The following is a 25,101-nucleotide window of genomic DNA, read 5'->3' on the forward strand; positions in this document are numbered from 1 at the left end:
AAACGCGTTTAGGAATACAGTAGGTAGGTATGTTATTACACATTATATAGTTAAGTAGCTTTACGTAAAAAGGGGCAATTAGATTATTTTTAAGTTGATTCTTTTTTAATGTTATTGTTTTTATGAAAATGAATGAACATGCAATCTGTCTGGTCAAGATTTTTACCTGAATACTTTAACCTTTTTTTGTCAAATATTGACATAATGTAGTGAGTAATGGCCTAAATTCGATTCGATTGTCGGAAATTCTAGTTTTGCCTATTAGGTATTTAGTTTGGTAATCGTGCATCAAATATTTAGATCGTGTTTCGTTTCATTTGTATTACTTTTTTTTTTTAATAATAAAGAATATCTATAATTATGTCAACATTTGGCAAAATCGTTATATTTTGGCTAGCCTATTTGTTGAGTATTATTAAAGGTTTTATGTTAATGATTGGTATTATGCGCTTGTGTGCCATCAATATACGAATACCGACTACTACTGATAGAACGTATTTTCCAAATGTATTATTTACTTAATGTTATAATTACTAAGGGTTATATTATGGAAATGGTTTTAAAGAAAATGAAAATATTCGAATATATAAATCGAATCACTTTCTTGCATTTACTTAGGACTTATCTCTGTTGATATATTTGTATTTACGAAACATTTTTGTAGCCAATATATTTTGCCTCGAAAATACATATTTCCCCTGTTGTTCATCTTGAATCTGTCCAGAATAATCCATGTAATGTCCTTTCGACCGTCATACTTATACAGTCATAATTACAATTTTCCATAATCTGTTTACGCACGTGAAATGTTACCAATGGTTATTTTTTAATAATTGTCAAATCACGTAACCATATTCAAATCACGCAATAAATAAAAATTGTTTTGTAATAATGGAAGACGCAAATGCGGTATTGGCCTAAACGCTGATTTGTCATTTTATATTTCTACTGTGATAAATTAAAGTCGTATTCACGTTTTGTTTATTTTATATCCACAAGCTTGTGGGTTAGTCTTTATTGTTATCACGTTCAAGCCACTGTTAATATTGTAAACCTTTGAGAGAAATAAAGATGCTTAATTACACTTCATATTTTAGTTTTCTACAAAATAACCCGTCACACCTATTTCTGTCTCATAACAGCAGCGTTGAGCGCTGCTGTGATCTGGTTTGAAGGGTGTGGTAAGGGAGACATACTTTTCCGAGGCGTTCCAGCTTAGTCCTCAAAGGTAGTGGCACACATGTGGCTGACTCCAGGTAGAAATATCTAATCCTACCTGGGGTTGATTACAGATGTCCATGGGCGGCAGTAGCCACTTACCATCAGGTGGACTGCATGCTCGTCTGCTACTCCCATATTCTAAAAAACATATGTACATGCCGTTCTATTCCGTGTTAATAATTAATCAATTATGAGGAATACAAATGACAACACAATTATATTTTCCCCATACATACATTATATTTACAAAATAATACATAAAATTGAATAAACTTATTCAAATACAAGTAAACATCACTACCGTTGATTTGACGATAATAACATATTGATGGTGTAGGAACTGTAAATAAAATTTTACATCTTAGTATATTCGACATCGGAAAAATTAAATTAAATACGAGACAGCTATTATACAAATGAAATAAAAAAATAATAAATTTATTTAAAAAACTATACACCAAGGTGGAGATCAATGTTTCTCACAAATATATGATTTAAAAGCACACGGCTACAATAATAACGCACTGCATGGAATTTTCCATGAAATTTAAAACCTATTGGAAAAAAAATTACAAAGGTAAATGGGTATCATATAGTTGAAAAAATAAAGTACAATCAAACTTTAATATCCATTTAAACGTTAATATTCTTTGATATTACCGATACACTTATAACAATTATTTTATCAATATAATTTGGCATATAAATATTATAGCAGTGTGCGTGCGTAAGACACTTAATCAACACATTGAAGATAATTGTTTTTCCCTAAGCCGTTTACGAAGATGCAATGATTAGTTATCTAAATAGCTATCGGGCGGATGGTAAACTAGAAATCGATACCTAAACATTCATAACGAACGAATTTAGCTCCTAACAAACTAATTCTACTACCCTATCATGTGGTGGTCCACAAAAGGTGTACCCTAGTACACCTTTTGTGGACGCCTGCTCACATGCGTGTCTTGAGTGTTCAGCTTCAAATACAATTCCTCTTCTATATGGAGTTCGTATAGAGTGTACTGCTTATATACAATATATTATGAAGGATTGTTAAGTTATATAATTATACATTATTATGCATTGACAACATCTTATTTTTTATTACATAATTATGATCCAAAATGAAATGAATCATGATAGCTCTGCCAGTTATGAGGGATCTTAAACAAGTCACTATAATAAAGATGATTATCTTATCAATAATGAATATGGAATACAATAAATATTATAAGATACCATTTATTATGAAATAGGTAGTGTATTTTACTTATCGAATGAAATCAGATGAAATCTCAAACTTAACTTATCAAACTATGGTGTTTTAATTTGAAAAGTGTGGTAAGTTAAGTTTTTTTTTATATTATATAGGAGTAGCAGACGAGCATGCAGTCCACCTGATGGTAAGTGGCTACTGCCGCCCATGGACATCTGTAATCAACCCCAGATAGGATTAGATATTCCTACCTGAAGTCGCCCGCAGATGCGCCGCTACCCCTGAGCCACAAAGGGCTCTGAGCGTAGCTCAATATCAGAAAATTAAGACCTATTTATAAACTCAACACAACAACTGCAAAAATCTTTCTCCTCACGATTTTATATCACACGCCGTTATTTATCCAGCAGCTACTAGCCCTAAAATGTTTCGAGTATTTCGTTAAATCTCATCTCCGTCACTGTTACCAATCAATCTCATAGTAAAGCAAGCTTTACAAAAAAAAGGATATTTTCTATTAAGTGACAATTAGTTGACCTTAGAGTACAATGCGTTAATTTGTGCAAAAATCGAGTTATTTTTAAATATCTTACACTATGTTAAATATCAGACTTTTACATATACTAGACGTGTCCCATCAAACTACTATATGGATTATTCGTTATAACTAAGTATTATGTTATGTTATGTTATCTTATATCATTATTTTAAAAAAAATGACAACTGTTATAAATACCAAGCACAAATATTATGTAGATTAAGTCTGAGCGCTAATTGGCTTCTGTCGCCTGAGCGATAGTTGTGTATCCATCTTATCGCTTAAGCTGCTGAAAAGTTGTTTATGCCGCTTTACCGTTCGTGCGTCTAAAGTGTTGTTCGAGCAACTGACGAGCGATTGTTTGATTAGAAAAATAGTCGATTGTCTTTGCATATGTATAAAGTTGTAGATGAATAAGCTACGAAATTGTCGCGGAGCAATCTTTGACAGTCACGTAAATCACTACTCAATCGCTAAAACTACCAGTTAGTCAAGCGATAGTAGCCAATGGGCGTTCAGCCTTATAATGAATTTTAATGGACAGTAAAGTTATATTGTATGCAAGTTCTATCATAACATATCGTATCTTTAGAATTACTATGACGTAAGTGCAAATACCATGCACTACAAAAAATGCATTTGAGACATGAGTGTTGCCTTCAATTCCCGCTCAATCCGACATTGGCACTTCTTCGATTTAGCGGAATTTACGGTTATTATCGAGAGTCATATACATATTTTTATTATATGACGTCCAAATTATAATTATGTTGTACATCAAAATTTTACTAGGAACGTAGATCGCATTTATGATTATTTATTTTCCAATTCTGAGAAAAAAATAGTTAGGAACAATTTAAAAGGCTTATTTTAATTAAGTTTAGCCGAAATTGTAAATCACAAATATTGTTCCTATAGTATAAAAAACTCTTCAACTTGATACGAAAGGGGGGCCGAATATAATATAAGCAACACATAACATTTTATAAGACCAATTGTACTAATAACTTCAATTGGTCAGCAAACCATACGAAAACGACATCAAATACACGAGCGAAAAGGAATCGCATTAAGATGAAGGCAAGTTTGTAAGGAAGGAAGATTTTTAACATTGGGTTAAATAGTAGATCGTAGTACAGCAAATGGATACCGTTACTGCGATTAAAATCACGATAACGTTCGTTATTATTATTCAATTTATCCGATTTTTGCCTACCAAAGATATAAATTTGCGCATTTCTAATATGTAGAAACTGTCAAATGTCGATTTTTGGTAACCAAAGTATTGGATAGATTTAATTTTATTAATAACGTTCTTAACTCCATGGACTTTTTTGTTATCTTGCATATCATGTTACATACAAGTCTAAAAGAATAATTCTGATATCCCTGCTTAACCTATGAACAACGAACAGCGAAACATCTCACAGGTGACGCAGAGAATTCCTATGTGCATGATTCTTTGTTTCTGACCATCTCTCAGGGGTTGACGCAGGAACAACGAAGAACACAAGCTTCTGAAACATCGCCCAGCCGTCGTAGAGGGTTCGTCCGTGATGGTTGCTTACTCTGAACATTTCCCAAATGTTGTGTTCACAAATAGTTCACAGGTTTCGTCCTCCCAGAGGAACATCTCTAGGGGTTGCACAGGGTTCGTTCGTGTGTATAGTTTTGCGTCTCCGAATATCTCCCGGTTACTTGAGATGTCCGTTTTGTCCGTTGCCCGTATTTCTGAATATCTCCCAATTGTTACGTGGTTGTTCCATCCGTGTTGGGTTGTGTTGACTAGTGCTGCAGCGTGACGTTGAGGAAGAGCGAGCGCACCTCCATGGGGCAGAGCGCGAGCGCGGCGGGCGCGGGCGGGCCGGCGCGCGAGTGAGATAGCGAGCCGCGCAGCACGCGCTCCGCCGGCACGTCCACCAGGTCCGACAGCTGGAACTGGAATAACACTTTTATATACAGGGGCGAACTTTTCAAATGGACCATACCCGAAACCATACGATGACCCGCGTGGCGGATCGGTCACCATACCGGTCTGACGCGCAAAGGGTCCCGGGTTCGATCCCCGGCCAGACAGATATCTAAATGATGAATTTAGATTTCTGTTTCTGGGTGTTTGTGTATTTGTCTTTGTGTGTGTCCATGGCACCCACGACACAGGGAATCCTAGTGTGGGGCTGTGAGTGTAGAAAGCGTTTATTTATTTATTATTTATTATTAACTATAGTAGATAAAAATGCTTAAAAGAACTACGAGGCAGATTTGTTAAATACTAAAACTGCATCATTAGATATATTTTTTTTATTATTTCTCTAGCCACGAATCAAATGAAACGTGAATGAATGAATGAATTCTATCATATACATTTTCTTAAAAATGATTTCTTTTAGTTCTTCATTTAACACTTTCCAGTGTTTTATCCTTATAAGCAACACAAATTATGGTAAAATAATGCAATATGTTTTTTTTTTAATTAACTCGTTCGACTCGACGTTCGAGGATATTTTTTATGATGATGCAATTTTTATCATAACCAGCCTCGTAATTATATCTTTTGTGTATATTATGTAAATCTCTGTCCAACACAGGATATACAAAGATGTCCTGCATTTGAATGTAAAAAAATATCATGAAATCTATTTTTAATTTGATCATTACCTGTCCTTCCCCAACAGGGTACCACTTGTTGATAGCACGATTCCCGTAGCAGGTGTCGAGGTGCACCCGTTGGAACGTTATGCCCATACCGTGCAGAATTTTGCCGTCCTTACTCTGTAATACAACATAAACTTATTGTATATTAACTCGCATTACTTGGATGATTTAGATGATACGAATGTTTAATATAGAAATAACATACGAATATGTAGCTTACCTAATACTAAGTGGTAACGGCCGCTTGCGGATAATTAACGTCAAATAGAATTAAAATCCTACAAGATACTTGGTTATACATGCGTTGCTACCGTTAAGGACTTGGTTGGAATATTTTATACATGTATCTCTCTTTTTCTATACCGTTCTAACCAGAAGACAACAACGTTTAACATGTTTCTTTTAAATCAGAACTAGATTAGGTGGAGCTGCCTCCGAAGTGGAACCACAGAAGCTTTAAGAAACTTTATTTTCAACGTTGAAAGTGTTTTATCATAATCACCCCTCCCCCCATCAAACATCATACACACCTCGGCGGACACGTGCGAGGGGAAGGCCGCGAGCACGAGGTCCGCGGCGCCGTACAGCGCGCGCGAGTACGCCGGGCGCGGCTCGTTCTCGTTGGCCGTGTAGTGCAGCGCCAGCAGCGGCTGCAGCTGCTGCTGCTGCGACACGTGCGCGCCCAGCGACAGCTGCCCGCTGCCGGCTGAAAGCGGCGGCTGGGGGAGACAAACGATCGAAAGTAAGTTTTAGGGAGTATAACGGAACCCAATTACTAAACTTCCGCTGTTTGTCCCTCTGTCACAAAGCTCTATCACTTGAACTGTAATCGATGTACGCCTAATTTTTTAAGAGTAATTAAGTAATTAATTCGAAAAATATAAGTACACCGAATTTCAAAATACTTAGCTATCGTTGTATTATGCTACAAAATGTTGAATGGTTGTAATATTGTAATATTTCCTTACGTAACAGACTATGTTCCGTAAATATGTTACAGAAAAATTGCAGTAAATATTAAAAAATACACAACGCATGTAAATCGTACACGTACATTTACAATGCATTTGATTCTGGAAACAGAATCCTGAGGTATAGTATTCATCCTTGAAACAAAAACTTAACCCGTCAAAATCAAATTTCAACAACAAAATACCAACCGGGCAAGGATTGTTAGCGTTCTCCACGATGATCTTGAAGGTGTGTCGCGTGCGCACGTTGTCGAGTACGCCCTGGTTCATGCCGCGGTTGTCGTCGCGGCTCAACCGTCTGTCTTGCATCACCTGTAAATTATATGAATTGGTAAATACTGGTTGACCCGCGTTAATCATGAGTTACCGAATGAATGATAATTAGAAAATAATTAAATGTGATACTCTTAAATAAATAGACTAAGTCCATCATCTCGTGATGCTTAATACAGTTGGTGGGTATAATATTGAACAATTGGTAAGTTACGGTTTAATATGTAAGAAAGTTAATTGCATTACGTAAAAATAAATCTTAGTTTATTTTCTATCATTATTTTTAGAATGTCATCTTTATAAGCGATACTACTAAATATCGCAATAATAAAGGTGTATTCCCCGCTCAGCCTAGTCCGGCTGGACTCTTTGTCAACTAGTTTAAGTTTTTATCAAAATTGGCTATGCGATTTCTTTCAGCATTTTACTTTATTCCTATACTTTTGTATTTGATCATCTACACCCAGTTAAAAACTACACCCTGTATAGGCAGGCATACCTCGATCTGTCCGGGTTGCAGCGCGGCCATGCCGAGCGGCGTGGACGTGAGCACCGTGAAGCGCGTGGAGCCGTCCTCGATGTACGCGGCGGCCGGCAGCGGGTAGAAGTTGGCCTGCAGTGGCAGCTTCTCCATGTAGCGCCGCTTTATCATCTGGGTAGTATAGGGAAATATTTGTTAGTGAACTTGGTCTACGATCGTGGACATGAAGAAACATAATGAGAGATTCATAAGAAAAAAGAAAATTGTTATTACGAGTATTTACGTTTTGTCAGCTGCGTATTGAAGCCAGTACGAGTTACATCTAGTTTTCAACTTTTTATATGACCCCCTCAGTATGTGCAAATATTTAGGAATCCTCTACTACCCGCCGTTTATAACTTGTAAGTATTTTGTCTTACTACTAACGTTATATCTATACAAAATGCTTATTTACTTTAAAAAAAGGATAACATAATTAAATATATTTAATTGTCTTTTGATTAACATTTTTTTACACTGAATATTGATTTTTATTTATTCAGACTTAGCGATGCCCCCTTATAGAGGATTTACGACTTTTTCAAATTGTGGGTCGCAGCCCCCTAGGACGTGTTGCAGATCTCCACCTCGCTCTGCGGCAGCGACGGTTGTTGTACACTGTACAGTGGCAACACACACCTGCATCCCGTTGACGTCGGTGTAGAACACGTCGCCGTTGTTGATGTTGGTGGAGAAGCGCATCGCCAGCTCCAGGTCGTCCACCTGCGGGTCGATCAGCAGCGTGTTGCAGATCTCCACCTCGCTCTGCGGCAGCGATGGGTTGTTGTACACTGATACCTGGGGATCACAGGTACGGTTTTTAATCGACGTCTCAAATGTATTGATCAAATATATGATTGTAAATCATTAGTCAAATAGATCATATGCCAAAGTTACGAATACGGTGATGCAATACCGGTCACTCGTCCGAACTTTATATAATTTTGGCGACTATCAAGCAATTTTATATAATAATAGCTGGTAACAAGCGTATAGCCGACTTGATTGTAATTGGTCACAATCCCCTTTAGATAGGTCACAAAAGCGTAGATACCGCTTAGAACTGAGCTAGAACGCTTCTTTTATCACTCTCTTACCAAACTCTTCAAAGCAAAAAACTGCTGCTTTGATAAACCCCTAAAATCTGTGTGGCATAAGAAAATTGCAAAATAATTCAATATGCAAAGGATTTTAACCTTTAAAACTTACAACCCTGAGAATTCTTACAAATATTATCAAACACATACAAATTATCCTGCATTTCACCAATTGCAACACAACTCTTCACTAATACAGTACAATAGCACATATACAGTAGCTAAACATTAACAATAACAAAGTACACTCACAGCAAGAATAATTTCAGCATTCTTCGGGCTGATGAGGGCGGAGTAGAGGGTGGCCTTGTAGGGCCCCTCGGTGATGACGATCTCGGGGAAGGCGTCGGTCTTGAGCGGCTGCGCGGGCCCGTCCGGGATGAACAGGTACGCGCCGCTGTTGTTGTCCTGGCCCTTTTGCGTGTCATACCTAGAAGAGGGATTAAATAAGTATATAAAAATCTTAGCGGTAAACCAGAAAACCATAGCGCTAATACATGATAAATAAATATCGTTTCTAAAGGCGGGACGACTCTTTATCTTAACAACAATAGTCTCAATACCTTAAACTGTTGTGTTTACGATTTTAGAGATGTTATAGGATATTTATGAGTATTGAAGTGTTTCAATTAGTCCTTGAAGGTTGACAAGGACATCTCATTGATCATTGATGACACATCTTCATCAATTAGACTTGTATGTATGATGTTGATCTGATAGAAAGCTTATCTTATTTTGATGGATTTAAATGTCCAAAGACGGCGTGGGTCCTATAGATCCCTGAGTAGATTGACTTCATGTTCAGATGCTAAGTTTGTATTATCAAATATATTATACAGACATTGAACTAACAACTTAGCAAAATTGACGCAATAACTCAGACATTCTTGAGTGCTGATTTAATTAATTATCCTTAAATCCTTGTAATTAATACTTAGATCAACAAAATACACTCACTGCACAAAGTCCATATGCACGGGCGTGGTGCGACCGTCGGGCGACACGATCGCCTTCACCAAACCATTCATAGTAGCGAGCACGCGGGAACTGTTGCCCGCCTGGATCGTGACGTCATTGGACAGTCTCGCGGTCGGCTGGTCGATGGCGAACATCTTCGGCAGGTCCACCGTCCAGTAGTCCGCGTTGTAGATCCTCACGCGGGAGTACGATGTGTATCTGGTGATTACAAATTTAATTGTATAAGATTCAATTTTCAAACCAATTAAATTCAAACATTTTTGATAAAAAAATTATTTTCCTATCATTTCTTTTTAATCTATTATATATTATATGGAAGCTACACCAGCATTCATAGGTCCTGCATTTTGAATTGAGTTCATTTAAAAAGTTAAAATAAAATGGCACTTTTTTATCACGTTTTTATCGAGAAAATCAATTTGTGAAATGAAAGGAATATAAATTATATAAATTTTATCTATATCTGAGACTAATAATAAAATAAGGTTTCTTTATAGTACTTAAATATGAATAATTATAGATCTGTAACCTTATCAGCGACTTTACGGGTCATTATGACCAATTGACCATAGTATACAATATAATTACTCACGAAAACCTTTACAATAAGAATCTACAAATTAAAGCCCATATTCATAAACTATACCCACTTATTGATACTCATGCTGTCCCTCAGCGACACGGTATAGGTGGTGAGGGCGAGGGGGTCGATGGTGACGGGGAAAGACAGCTGGAACTTGTTGGAGACGAAGCCGAGCCGCCGCTCGCCAGCCACGACGGGGGAGATTTGCGCCATCATCGGGTTGCCGTCTGGGTCGAATACCTGTAGGGTTGCCAATGGAAATTTTAAGACTACCCAATTATTTCATATTTAAGGACCTTTCTAGGCAAAAATTATATGGACAATCTGAAAAATAATAGGATGTTAAAAAATATAAATTAGTAGTTCATGTATACTTAAACGCAAAATGATACAAAAAATGGCAAGTAAAGTTAATCCTAGATATTCATTTCAATGCTGTACGGATACTTCCTATATTTTATTTTATTTTGTTTCATTTTATTTTGTTTCATTTCATTTTGTTTCATTTCATTTTGTTTCATTTCATTTCGTTTCATTTCATTTCGTTTCATTTCATTTCGTTTCGTTTCTTTTCGTTTCGTTTCGTTTCATTTCATTTTAATAGGAAAACATACAGTGTACATATCCATATAGTTATCACTTAATAAAAACAACACACCATTTAGCTGTTTTAGCATATAAAGCTATATAACCTATCCTAACATGGGCCGAGGAAACCAGCACGATGTCGACAACATCACACATACATTGCTATATACCTCGTACCTCAGACATCACGTCCAGCCCTATCTTAATCATCGTGGGCAACTCATTGTTCTCCACGTCGAAGTATATGTTCTCCTGAGTCTGGTCCTAGATCGATGATTGCTTTAGGAAGCAGTAGACGGTGACGAGTCGGTGACGTCACATCTATACTTATTTTGTACTGTAATTAAGAAACCTACCTCAACGTGAGGCGTGGAGACCAGCACGGTGACGACCTCGTGTCGTCTAAACACTAGCGCGTTGTAGAACACCAGGCGACGCGACGGCGACATCACATCCAGCGCTATCGTGATCCTCGTGGGCAACTCGTTGTTCTTCCGCCAGATGTCGTCCACGTCGAAGTAAATGTCCTCTTGCGTTTGGTCCTGGATTGGTGGTTGCTTCAGCAGGTAGTAAGCTGCTTGTTGTATCGCCGATTGGCAGTACTTGATAGCGGTTAACATTCTGGAAAATAAATGTGTGTAAAGAGGGATTCTTAGCTTTGCTTCCATAACCTATAAAATTTGATTTCTACACGACTATAAAGCCTTTGTTTTTTTTTAACTTTAATATGCTAATTAATTTACAATTAAAACATAAAATCATCTTGTAAATAAAAGTTAACAAAAAGTAATCTAGCACAGTGCTGGAACAGCTGCAGCGACACTATGTGCGTCACGGGGCGGGGGCCACGTGCCGCCCGGCCTACACACTGGCACCCACTTGTTCGCGTAGTCCAGCATGACGTCGTCCCGCGCGGTGCCGGCGACCGCGTCGTGGTGCTGGAACAGTGCGAGTGCGCGGCGCGCCTGCTCCACGCGATCGCGCAACTGCAGTGACACTATGTACGTCACGGAACGCGACGATACAGCCTGCGATGTGATTATCTCCGCTGCCCTATAAAATAATTGTTTATATTAAATGAAATGAAATCATTTATTGCACAATTTATTTTAATAACAACTTATTAACTTATAAAATTAGAGCAGGTGTCCGGTGCTGACGTACTTTCCGGACACCTGACACGGGCCCAGAACCCGCGACGTGCATCCGTTGCGTGCGGCCTGCGTTACGTATAGGCGCGCTCCAGTGGTTCGGAGAAAAGAGCCTGTGAAGGAACACTCGGCGCGTGCGTACGCCTGCTGTACGTGTAAGAACCCGTCACTCGTGCGCGCGCCGTTGGCGCTGCTCATTGTACATTTTTTCAATACAAACACGCGAGCGTGCATTTAGGTGGTGAAACCATTTGTGGTTCGACTCCGGCGGCACCACCGCCATATCTATTTCTGCTTTATAACAGCAGTATTAAGCGCTGCTGTGTTCTGGTTTGAAGGGTGTGTGTATAAGGGAGACATACTTTTCCGAGGCGCTCCAGCTTAGTCCTTAGGAGTAGCGGCGCATCTGTGGCCGACCTCAGGTAGTAATATCTCATCCTATCTGGGGTTGATTACAGATGTCCATGTGCGGCAGTGGCCACCTACTATCAGGTGGACTGCATGCTCGTCTGCTACTCCTATATTACATAAAAAAAAAATCACTTTTAGCGTACTTCCTATGGGTCATATTTTCTCATGTAACGACCGACATATAGGCATTAATTATAAATAAATTGTTATGTTGACTTCTACCCATGAAAAATATGTTTAGACAATTCAGAAAAACCTATTTACATCTCAAGAAGTTTCAAACTTAATATGATTCAAACCACATTGTGATGTTGATGTCACTGCAGTTAAATCATCTTACGAGAACCTTAAAATACACTTAATATACGCCCCACTCACCTAAATACACTAAATATACGCTCCACTCACCTGACATACGAAAGCAGCACCCTATCCATGCTCTTGTAGAAGGGCCTAGACGTGTAGTACCCGCTCCAGTAGTGTTGGTTCCTGTCAGCGTACGTGAAGAAGTCACCGGACAACACCGGGAAATCGGACATCTTCACCTCCTCGTGTAAGGCCTTGAAGTAGTCATTCAAAGTGCCGAATTGTACCTAAAACAGATATTGTACCTTTCCATTAATAATTAATATGTCTCACTGAGGGACGCGACGTCCACTTCAGCCGGAGGCCTAGGTATTAGCCCTAAATCTTGTGAAGCAAATTCGTGTAATAAAATATTAAGACAGAACTCTTGGTGGTTTGACTGTGTTGGAACTAGGGTTGTTGCGAATATCAGCACCAGCATCAGCATCAGCTGATTATCAGCTTTCTTTTAAATATCAGCATCAGCATCCGCATCCGCAACAAAAGATGCTGATATTTAATGCTGATATTGAAATTGTAACGTGTTCGTTGAAGATGGGACCGAGCTTAAATCACGTGGAGTTTTAGCCAATCACAGAAGTTTATAAACACAAGTTGTCATCAAACAATCATTCGATTATATTGACAATTGGTCAGACATCAATAACTTTCGATCATAGTTCAATCAATCAATAACAGAATTATGTATTCATAGTAAAAAAGATAAAATCATAAATAAAATAAACCATCTAAAATTGCCGTGCGAGGCATGGTTCCCAAAACGCTGGCGGCGTTTCCTTGTTGAACGGCCAGGCTTAGCCTTTGAGCAAAATAGCCAGCTTTTTGGTCACCGGAAGCAGTTACAAGCTTGGCCGACATATCTGACATGATTTTTTTCATGTCAGATGACCATGGACCCATTGTCTCTATTGCAAGCGCCGCAAACAAATAATTGTCTAATAAATTATTATATTTACGGCGCTTGAGAGTCTGGGCATGGTCGGCTGCGGCCCCCGCACACACAGATGTATTGCTTACGTGCGATGGGGCCAAGGTGTCTACGCACGTCGCGTCCCATACCAGGGGTCGTCCGAGACTCCATGGAACTAGAGTGATTCCATCGGGTCTCTTGCCATCGTCTCTAAAAAGGCGTGGAGGTTCTAACGTCGCAGGTATAGAGACGGTAGCAAGTGCCCGACGAATCAAACTGTTCAGAGTCCCGTGACGATACAACCTGCCGGCACTCCTGGTACAGGACAAGCCATGCCGACCCAACGTGTCCACCTCCTGCCCACACGGACAAAAATGAGACTCGCAAATCCTAGCACCGAGCCGGAGACCTATGGAAATACGCAAAGTTATAGGATCCAGCACGGTGCCAATATTGTTGGACGGGAGTGCGTGTAACCAATGCCCTGAATCGCTTTGGGCAACAGCTAATAACCGGGCCCTATCAGTGTTGTCCGGACATCTTTCCAGAAGGCAATTCAATTCATAATGCCACATCCAGTGAAAAGTGCAATATGACCAAATATTTCGTTATTGAACAAATATACGACACAGTGTAGTATTTGTAAAAAAAATAACAAATAAATGCCGACTTCTGTGTCACTGGCCTGCAGAGTGGAGGGTAGCTGAAGTGGATGTTGGTTTGGTACATGGTTCTGAAGTCGGTGCTAAATATATTTCGTTGGATAACGGCGTAAACAGCGTGTTCAATATGAGCGCCGGCTTCGGAGATATGTGCTGAGCCAAAATTTGTTTCAGTTGATTTTTGCTTTGTAGTGACATGGAAGTCGATTGTATTTTTTAATTTTTTTTTTTCACCTTTTTTAGTGATGATATACTAAAAATCTTACAAATGCACTAGTCGCCCTTACGATTTTTGAAAGTTCCCCTAGATTTCTCTGGTGATCAGACCCTTATTTTCTTATAATGGAACTACTTTGGAAATATCTTTTTTTTCCAACAAAATAAAAATCATCCAGTTCGGTTCATAATAGACGAAGTTATCCGCGAACAAACATAAAAAAGACATATGGTAGAATTGAGAAACCTCCTCATTTTGTGAAGTTGGTTAAAAAAGACTATTCTCGTAAGGGATGTACAAATACCTCAGTATAAAATATATTTATTATTAAGTATTTTTAAATATCAGCATCAGCATCAGCTGATATTAATCTGAAAAAATCAGCATCAGCATCAGCTGATCTAGTAAAAACCTGCATCAGCAACAACCTTGGTTGGAACTATCTTTGTAGCCATTTCTGCTTCATGAAATTGGTACAAGCTTTTGTGGTTTGAAGGGTGTATTGCAGCAGAAACACTAAGGTATTCAGACGCACTTTTCAAGGTTATTTCAGCGTAGTTCTAACAGACCTCATAAAGTTCTGATAGGTTTATGTAACCGGTTATGCATGGCAAAAGCCCGTTAAATAGCAAAAATTTGCGTTGGCCCTTCAAGTCTGATTTTATTGGTCTGATCCCCAAGGCCAAGGACAAAAGACGTTTAAGAATTTTCATTCCAAGAGGCATATACTAACCTCAGCGTTCCAATCATCATTAGCATTGATGAAGTCGATCAACATGTCATAGTTCTGGTACTGGTTGTCCCACTCGTTGGAGCGGTCGTACCTGAAGTCGTCACCCAGGGGGAACAGCAACACATTGCTGCGGTACAACTGTGCCTTCTTGCGCCACTGGTCGAGGATTAGGCCTGCCCTGGGGATTCATTAAAAGGGTTAGTTAAGAACCCTTCGCGGCTCGACCCCTATTTCTGTCTAATAAGAGCAGCTTAAGTGGGTAAGCTGCTGTATTTTTGATGGGTGTGGCAAGAGACTAGAGACTCTTCACGAGTTTCAGCGTATCTGTAGCCAACCTTACCTTGTTTCGTGGTTTGAGGTTTACACATGAACCGCACATGTTTTCAAAGTCACGTGTTTATGAAATAATAATTATCACTTACTTTGGCAAACAAAAACTTTATGAAACCTACAAAAATATAGAGTTCTGCACTGAACGCGATACGTTCGGGTGGTATTCATTCGTTCTTTAGATCATATGAACATGCTTTCTTCTTAGGGACTATCTACATAACGACGGGTTTAGTGCTTTTAAGGCAAAAATTAAAATATATATATATTATGCTTATACGAACCTCTCCTCGACATTTTTTGGGATAATTTTCCTTGGTGCTACTCCCCAGGGACATGTTATGCCATTTCCTGGCAACCTTTTGAAATCAAACTGACAGCAAATCTGAAGTCATAAAATGATCGTATATATCTATTTATTTGCTGTTTATTTTTTACAATAATATAGACAATAATTAATTAATTTCAAATAAATGGCACTAATTAAATACAAATACTAATTATATGAAGTGGTTCATTAATTTTAAAAATACTGGTTTCTCTTGTATAATAGGTAGGTAACATAGTTCTAGACCATAGAATAAAATGTATGTGAAACTCACTTTGGGGTCAGGCCCGCAAGAGTGTGGCACGTCATACGAATAGAATGGCATCATATGTGTGAACATATCCGTTGCTCCCGAGCCATCTGAAATATTCGTTTTTTATTCATAAAGTTATTTACACATTGGAAAAAAATACAGGGTGAGAATACAGGCCTTCAGGGTCAAATCCGAAACCATAAAGATTACCGTAAAATGCTGAAAAGAGTTTCGTGGCCGATTTTGATAAAAACTAAAACTACATTATTCGTTTTTTTAAAATGTGTTTTTCCCTAGCCGGGAATCGAACGAGTTCATTTTGAAAAAAAAAATACACCCTCTATATTATTCCACTATCTGATAGTGTCGTTTATAAGGATCAAATTCTAGGAAGTAATGTTATGTGATAAATTAAAGGAAAAGTAACATTTAAAGAAAGTTTCGCTAATTTTTATAGTTTGGCCCTGAAGGCCCATTTGACAAATTCACCCTATATAACAATGGATCACATTGGACATCACAGAATCAACAAGAAAGAAAACCTGGCTCGGCATTACTTTGGGCCGGCCCGTGTGACCGCGTTTTAGATCTGGTAGGGCGATCTCGCTAAGTCAGCAAGCACGCCGTGTAATGCTTACCGCGCAGTTTTCGTGTAGAAGATCGTATAAGAGATCTCATAGTACACATTGATCAGCGACACACATTCTCATTAGCATTGTCATTAGTATTTATCGGTATTATTTCTATAGCATCTTAGTCGTTACATTTTAAAAGTAATTAATAGTATTTAAATACTGTTTAGTTTTCCATTAAAGCATTCAAACCATAAATCATTTATCATTTACAAAACCGCACATTAAAATATAGATACCAAACAGAGTTAGTTAACTTTAACACATCCTTGAAACAAAGAATTCATAACTATTATGAGCTAGAAATTTATTGGAGTAGTGGTACTGTCAAACAATGGACAGATCAAAAATACTTTTTCAGTTTTGTGACATTCAAAAGTAGTTTTATGCGCTCTCCGTGGAACTTACCCCACAACTGTCTCCACTTGAACTCCAGTTGCCTATTTAACGCCAACTCCTTTTTAACTCTATAGTGAACCCTTTGAATGATAGAGTTCTCGAACCCAGTCAACTTTAACAGGTAGGGCTGGGCGCTTGAATGTCCGAAGGGGTCAATGGCCCAGGCGTTTTTAGGTATGTAGCCGAGGTTGTCGATCAACCACTGGTGGCCTGTGGTCAGCTGTTGGACGATACCCAGCCAGTGAGAGTTGGCCTCGTCGTTCATAACCCACCCACCCGTTACTATCTCGATTTGTCCGGATTTTAGTAAACTGTAACACAAGTGTATATATTAAAATTTTAGTCAATTGAGATATCTTTATTTGCAACACACAGAAAAATTTTAGGCAAATAAATTTTAGACCATAATGGTCTGACCATATTTTTGTCATACAGCCAAAATTAACAAAGTTATTAACGAAATTAGATCAAAACTTGGGAACAAAATTTATTTTATATCTCTTTATCGACTAATCTAAATTGTATGAAACAAAGTAAGATAATTACTTTTGAAAAGTGGCCTTCTCCTTTTCGGTAGCATCAGAATTCCACCACAGCGACAGGTAGCTGGTTTCCGCCCAAATGAACTTCCTTCCTTTCCCCTCGGGCAGTTTCTCCACCATGTTTGTAAATATCGCCTTTGTTTGTGCCTTGTAATAGTTCTCGAATGTCTTGATCCATCCTGGAAGCACCGCTCGCGTTATTGTCAATATTGACTAAATATGCCAATATTATTTCCTTTACCATATATGGCAACATAACTGATTCAAGTTTTGTAATACATTAATAAAATGTATTTTTTTAAATACATAACATTTTATAAGGTATAACATTTTAAATAGATAATATTATAATACAAGAACAAGACACTATTCACACCAACACTATATTATCAAAAATTTTACAGCCTGGGGAGACTGAATCTCCTTCTCTCTGATGATGTCAAGGCGGCAGTTTCAGAAATTACCGACGTAAAAAGTCGAGCATGGGAAACCATACCATAAGTGGTTTTGTCAAGACAACCTTTAAAAATTAAATTTAGTGACTTTTATAACAAGATGTGACAAGATAAACTTGGTCAGTATATCATTACCTAAACACAAAATTTCATCCAAATAGGTAGAGTAATAAATTAGATAAATAGTATTGTTTATTTTAAATGTATTCTATTATGAAGTGAATTAGCTTTGACTTATAAAAAACAAACCTGGATCATTATGAGAATGTGGCACAATGAACACTTTGAGCTTATTCTTCTGACTCCACTGGTTATCTTTATACTCTATGTTCCACCCTTGCTTCCAAACTCCCCCATCTCTATCTTCAAATGTTATGCTCTCATACATAGACAGCATCTGTAGATGAATATATAAGCATTAGCTATAAGTATTAGCTCCTAAATAAACTAAAACTAGTTGTTATTAGCTTCTATCTGCGGCTACGCTCGCGGTTAAAGGTTTTTATTCACCTCTCAAGAACAGTACTTTTTTTTCAGAACAATAGATACCTTATGTCTTTTTCTAAGCCCCTAACAATGTGTGTACAAAATTTCATGACAATTGGTTATGTAGTTAAGATGAGAAAGTGTACCAAACAAGCTAACAAACATAAACAGCTAACTCACATTCACATTTATACTGTAAGTTAAGATTCATTATCTTTCATAACAATTTATTAAATTTACAATGTAAAAACAGTTTGTAGATAAATTATGTTTTATCTTTATTATTGTTTTGAAGATAGGTATTATTTAAAAAATGTAGGTATGTGTAGGCTATACCAAATTGGTTACCCAATTGATAAACATTTATCAATGAAACTTGCATTTTGTATAAAATTGAACATTTATATGATTAGTTTTTAGACTAGAATGTCAACTTTAGCTTTAGCTTTAACTTTAGCTTTACTTTACTTAATTATACACTAGTGTTAAATTTTAATTACCTGCACATCAGTCTTGGACTTAGTCTGTTGTATAGGGCATGTGGACATGTTAAACTTAATGTGCATCCTCGGTGGTTCATCCCCCACCACTTTATAATCTTTCTGTTTTCCCTCCTTAAAGAGTTTCTTGGGTCTTTTCTGTGGGGGGTGGTACTCTTGACTCTGTTCTGCTATCTGGTCCATGGTGTCCTTTATCTCACCAACCATGACATGATGCTGGTTCAGCTCATTCTCTATATGACGTAGCTTGGATTCAAATGATGACCATTTATTCTGTGGGAAATGCAATAGATTATAGATAAAAGTAAAAATAGGTAGAAAAAGATTGTACATTAAAAACTCTTTTTTGCTACTGAAAATCAACAATTTATTTTTATATACATGGTAAGTTTTTCAAGCCTGGATGGCGAAATCCGAGACTATAAGGATAAGTGGAAAATACTGCAAGGAGGTACAAAGCTGATTTGATTGAAAATTAAAACAGCATCATTATTGAAAAGATCTATTTTCCTAGGTGGGAGAAGAAAACAAGTTCATATTGAATAGTGTGACTTATAAGGATCAACTTGTGAGAAGAAATAATATTATGACAAACTAAAGGAAAATGTTATAAAAATGTTTTCCCCGTTTCATCAGATTTTATTTTACTTTCGTATGTGTCATGATTTGCAAGATCAAAAGCAAGTTTACATGATCTTATAGACAATGTTTAGGTCATGGTCCATATTTATTTGTGTTCCTACTACATACTAATCCGATGAATCTCATAATCAACCATCTCCATAGAAAACAATAAAAAAAATACGAAAAAAAAAACATATGACTCAGTGTAGACATAAAAGAACACATGTAAACATGTTACATTAGTAATATTAGTATGTTAGTAGGCTATCTATATGTTTGAGAAAAGATAGATTATAAATTATCATTGTTATCATGGTTATTAAAGATTGTAATGATGTATGTATGTATGAGTAATACTGTTTGGGTATTATCTAACTTTTATATCTAACTAGTGCTGTGAAAATGCATGAGTTGGGTATTTAACACTTGAGTATATGCTCAAGAAGTATACAAGTTCTCAACCAGGAGTTGACTTGGTTTTAGTACTAGAGCAGTGGGTAGGAGCAAGTGTGCAAATTTATTAGACTGGAATTTAATCCTTAAGTATGTTTTATAGTAAATGCAATCTAAAAAAACACTTTTATTCAAACACCTAATAAATAACTATACTCTTCCATTTTGAATATGCTGTCAAGACATAGGTAACTGTAACAGATCGAGCGAACTGCAGATCAGCTCGCAAGTCATAAGGTTGGCCTGGCATTATGAACCTACTCGCAGATCAGCTGAAACTCGATGGATTTGTGTGATCTGAACCAGTCATGTGCATCGCCACTCGTGTTGCTAAGTGTGTGAGTTGGAGATCTAGTGGCTCAAATTGTGGTGTCACATTAAAAAAATTCTTACTCATAGATGTTTATTAAACTTGTTTTTAATTTTAAAATATGACGCTTTGATGCTTGAACGCTCCATTGGAGAACCAGACTCTGTAAAGCTCAGGAGTCTTAAATTCTCAAACATGTAAGACACTATAGTCTCCAAGGAGTTTATTCAATGATCAGAACTCACTTTCAAACAGAATGTTTACTTGATAGTTACTACCAGGAAACCATAAAGATATTTAATTAGTTAATTAAATGCACAAACAGGCATTTAATGAAAAATTAAAAGCATATTGATATTGATAGGGATGTTGTATCTTTCATTTCAAAGCAATTACAACTCGATCAAACCTTCAAGTAGTTAATCCCCTTAATATAATTAGGATTGTTGAGTAAATAAAGTAGATTACTTACATCATCAAGTTCAACCATAGCGGGTTTGATGCTCGGCAACTTGAAACTCAAGTCTGTCATCACATACAGGATTAATATGAACACAACTATGCATGTTGCCCAAAAAAATGTTGATAATCTTCTTATCCTCATATTGTTGGATTATAAGTCCTGAATTGAAACAAAACATACACACATTTAATTAACATTTAATCGCCATTTAAAATTTAACAGCATATTTTGATGAGGTAACAAAAAATAAATTGTTATTAGAAATAAAAAGAATTATACCATACAGAAATCAGTATAATTATTTTTGAGTAAGTTACTGCACTAGTGAAACATTATAACGAGGTCAAGCACGCAATGAATGAAATATTTCATTAAATATTGTAGCAAATTAAATGCTAACTTCAGCGGAACACCGGCAAACCTCTATCTCAATAATTAAAATACTGCACTTACACAATTATACAAATGTTTAATTGCCACCTCTCAGTGGTTAAGGTAGAATATGGACACAAAAAGGTAGTCGTCCATATGCATAGTGATGTTATAATTAGCCAAAATACTTTCAGGTAATCACGATAAAGATTTTCACACCAAGCCCAATCAACTGATAGTAATCCACGAATTCAACAAACAATAAAACAGACTTACGACGTTTTGACATGAAACGATTTGACATTTGACATCTTTACAGACTACTTAGCCCAACGACATAATAATAATAAACAATCACATAATAAAAAAAAACATTTATTGATTGATAAATAAGATAAAAAGTTAAAATGGTCACAGCTACCTTTATGATATAAAGATAATATCAATTTAAAAAAACATATTACATCTTTTATAGAATGTGTCCGATAGGCAGAATATTATCGATTTTCAAAACTATCTGATAGAAACGTCAAACTCAATTTCTAAACGTCAAATTGTGTGTGAAAGATGGCGTCTAAGGAATCTCTGGATGTGAGTATAAATTTTTATATCTGAAACGTCTATTATTTTATCTTATCTTGACTGTTGACCGGGTATATTTCAAAATCAATTCGTAGTAGACATGAAGCGAAGTAAGGAGTGTATAGACTTCTTTAAATAATTACAAAAAGGCTTAAAAGACCACGCCCTGAGACACGGTTGGAAATGTATATTTATTTTTTAATGAATTCACAGTTATTTTGAATGAAAAAGGTTCAACTGTGACGTTTATTCGTCTATCAAACTACTAATATTTTTTTATTAATACGTAGAACGCTTGAGTCGTTTTAAAATCGATAAATTCACGCAAACATTTAAGTTCGACGCGGCATATTCGACTGCGGCATATTGATTTAAATTTAAATACATATACAACAACAATAAATTTATGGAAACAAGCGCTGCCTTCTTTTAGCAGGAATATGAAATGTATTCTTATTGATTAATATATTGATTGATTCTTATTGGTTTCTTGAATACAATAAAATTGTAACATAATATCGGTTTGTACATGAACTAGAACAATGTTTTACATTATGACGCCTTCGATCACTGGCCACTGGCCATATATTTTCCAGTATAGTCTCTTATTAGATAACACTTTTATTACATATTGCAATTTATAATTATTTTAAGGATGTAACATTTGTATTATTAGATCATTTATCTTTATTATTTGTACAATTAAAGGGTACCCTATTTTTGTGAATTATAAATGAACCCTGGTTATGTAACCTTATGTAACTTGTGTGATAACAAAAAAGCCTCTTATATGGTCCTAACAGTTTCAAGTAACTTCATAAAGTAATTTGAATACACATAATCTAATGTATATGAGTATAAAATTCTAGTATTACGGCATTTATTTATGACTGTAGGTAACAAAGGATCTCAGAGAAGAATGTTGCTGTTTTTTTTAATACCAGCCTTTCATTTAATGTGCAGTTTCAAATGCCATGTTTAAAATAATCTATTCCATTCAGATACTTTATATTTTTTGACTATGCAATAATTATCTTATTAGACATAGATATTTAAAGGTCGTAGTACCTTTTGTGGTTCGACTCAGTTCTACCATATTCTAGTTTGAAGGGTGCGAACCCTATCCACATACTTTTCTTGAATGTCCCAGCTCGGTCGGCATTGGTAGCCGCATATCTATGCTCTACCTCAGATAGGAATCTTACTTTATCTAGAGTTAATAACAGATGTCCAAGCAAAAAAACAATGTTTATTGATGACCAGCCTGTTTTTATTATGCATATAATACTTTATTTAGTTACTTAAATACTACATTTAGCTGCATATTTAAAATATTATTTTCCTGTAATTAAAATATGTTATCATTGTTATTTAGTTATATACAAATACGCCTTTGTCGATCATATTTCCTATGTGCAGTATTAATCTATAATAATATTATCATCCTAGCTGACCTCGCAAACTTCCTACTGCCAAACTGGTCCAGCGTTATTCGTGTTTTAGCGAGACTAACGAACAGGAAATGATTTTTATATACAGATTTTTTATTGTTGATTTTACCATATTTACCCATTAAGAATATTGAACTCTTATCTGTCTTATATACAGACAAAATATGCATAAAAATATGAGTCTAGAAGTAAAAAAAATTAGCCATATTTAAATAAACTTTAACCATAGACATAGATGAATTTTAAATTGTGAAATGTATTCCAACATTACCTTTTTTTATAACAATAGGAAAGCATTTGGTTTCTATTGAAATAATATATTTTAATGCCGGCAATGCATCGGTGGCAAATTTTAATGGTGTTGCAAATTTTCATGGGCAAAGGTGAATACTTTAAATCAGGTAGCCCATCTGCCTTATAGTTAGATTTAAGGAGGAAAAAAGGGAATTTGTTTCTGATAACTCAATATTATGAAAGAAACCATGAGTATCAGTATGAGTATAGAACAAAAATGATTTTGTGGTCATGATAAGTTGTAAACAAAATGTCCACTTGTGGTTTTAAATGTCTATTACAAACAATAGTTATTGCTAGCAGATATAGTTATGTAAGAAATATTAGATTACTATTTTCCACTCCGTTGATCTTCCAATATATCCTATACCCTTTGCGTGCCCTTGCCACATTTGAGGTTCACTTTCTATGGGACATGTATGTAGGAACTCTTTCAAATGCAACTTTCCTTTTTGATATGAAAAGTGTTTCCCTTCGTGTCAGTAGTCCTTAATCATTTTTCCTCTATAATCGAAAATCTCACCAGAACAGCAAGCATGCCTCGGATTATCTTGACATATTCTTTCATTGTATTTAGTTGGCGCATGGGTAAAGGCATGGAATTACATATTTATTTTTCTATAAAAATAAATTTAGCAACATATATTATAAAAAAATAACTGAAAAATAATTCTAATGCAGCCTTGCGTTGGTGTTTAGCGCGGTTCGATAACGGCCAGTGCGCCAATTGAACGCATCCGCATTTGAGTCAGAGGACACAGCATGCTCCAAGACAAACTCATCTCTGCCCAAGGTTACCGTAGGAAAAATACTCCACGGGCCGCCCATACCGCCTGTGGTTTATTGCGCTCGGATCTAGGGTTGCCAGCCCTATCGTTTTCCTAACACTTCCTAGACTTCGAGAAGTGTTGTAGCGAGGATTTGCGTCGCCCGGGGCGCTAGTTAAATTCGCGATCCCTCAGAGAATTAGTCTACAGAAAAAAAACCTGGTCAAGATTAAAAGTATCTGTATCTCTGCAACTTCTCAGTAAAAGTCCAAAAGTCCTCCTGTATAGAATACATGTCCTCCACTAGACCCTAGGCGACACATACACAAGTTTATACGTCACAAATTAAGTTTAAATGCTCTTCCTCTATAAAATCCACGTTATACGAGCATAATACGAGAAAGATGATTTTGCTGCCCAGGGGAATCGCCGGAAAGCCGGAAAACCCGGTAACGCTGTAAAGCAAATCAATTTCTTATTATGGAAGAAGCGAAGGGACATTTTCACCTGATGTTAACTTGTTCAATATTAGCTTTGTATAATAATCTTACCTAATGCCATATGAACAAATTGATACCAAAACGCAAGCGCAAGCGCAACTACTCCAGAGGATTAATATTTGTTTCTTTAATACACATCCTCCAAACCAGGTTTACGATGCTGCTGAAGCAGAATAACCTTACACACAAAACAAACAGTTGTACCAAAATATTATATTATATTTGTGCATATTCGGCAAAACTTGAAGACCAACCTACTCATTTTAGCTG

General features: G+C 36.6%; 2 protein-coding genes and 1 long non-coding RNA gene across 7 annotated transcripts in view; 2 read left to right on the forward strand and 1 right to left on the reverse strand.

Moving 5' to 3' along the window:
• The first annotated feature begins 2,259 nt into the window (after window positions 1-2,259).
• LOC140742883 (uncharacterized) lies at window positions 2,260-2,942 on the forward strand. The gene is made up of 2 exons (XR_012102307.1): window positions 2,260-2,477; window positions 2,573-2,942. It is a non-coding gene; the product is annotated as an uncharacterized LOC140742883 (long non-coding RNA).
• A 1,775-nt stretch (window positions 2,943-4,717) lies between these two features.
• Window positions 4,718-21,529, reverse strand: alpha-Man-IIa (alpha-mannosidase 2). Its single transcript, XM_073073933.1, has 21 exons — window positions 21,319-21,529; window positions 20,875-21,024; window positions 19,016-19,288; window positions 18,279-18,426; window positions 17,579-17,753; window positions 17,042-17,343; window positions 16,023-16,108; window positions 15,705-15,805; window positions 15,091-15,268; window positions 12,611-12,795; window positions 11,520-11,693; window positions 10,997-11,261; window positions 10,120-10,292; window positions 9,449-9,667; window positions 8,744-8,921; window positions 8,034-8,192; window positions 7,374-7,526; window positions 6,791-6,913; window positions 6,161-6,349; window positions 5,634-5,747; window positions 4,718-4,913 (listed from the first exon to the last, which is right to left on the reverse strand). Exons 2-21 carry the CDS (start codon window positions 21,004-21,006, stop codon window positions 4,761-4,763), a joined length of 3,480 nt encoding a protein of 1,159 aa, XP_072930034.1. The 5' UTR covers window positions 21,007-21,024; window positions 21,319-21,529; the 3' UTR covers window positions 4,718-4,760.
• A 235-nt stretch (window positions 21,530-21,764) lies between these two features.
• Atpalpha (sodium/potassium-transporting ATPase subunit alpha) overlaps window positions 21,765-25,101 on the forward strand; it is a 60,329-nt gene continuing 56,992 nt past the window's right edge. For 3 of the 5 annotated variants that reach the window (XM_073073936.1, XM_073073934.1, XM_073073935.1), the window contains exon 1: window positions 21,765-21,828. In XM_073073936.1, coding sequence (XP_072930037.1) covers window positions 21,805-21,828 — 24 coding nt within the window. In that variant the 5' untranslated portion in view covers window positions 21,765-21,804. The remainder of the gene's footprint in view (window positions 21,829-25,101) is intronic. The other 2 variants (XM_073073941.1, XM_073073938.1) reach the window with 2 other exon arrangements.

Source organism: Epargyreus clarus, unplaced genomic scaffold (assembly GCF_041222505.1).
Source record: "Epargyreus clarus isolate Ecla_fem2 unplaced genomic scaffold, WU_Ecla_fem_2.2 ptg000006l, whole genome shotgun sequence".
Taxonomy (NCBI): domain Eukaryota; kingdom Metazoa; phylum Arthropoda; class Insecta; order Lepidoptera; family Hesperiidae; genus Epargyreus; species Epargyreus clarus.

Excerpts from the sequence above, each read along its gene's own strand:
- alpha-Man-IIa (XM_073073933.1), bottom strand. The coding sequence starts at position 21,006 with ATGAGGATAAGAAGATTATCAACATTTTTTTGGGCAACATGCATAGTT. Across the intron at positions 18,427-19,015 it reads AGTCCAAGACTGATGTGCAG|ATGCTGTCTATGTATGAGAG; the intron begins GTAATTAAAATT and ends ATTCATCTACAG. Across the intron at positions 17,754-18,278 it reads ACATTCTCATAATGATCCAG|GATGGATCAAGACATTCGAG; the intron begins GTTTGTTTTTTA and ends CGGTGCTTCCAG.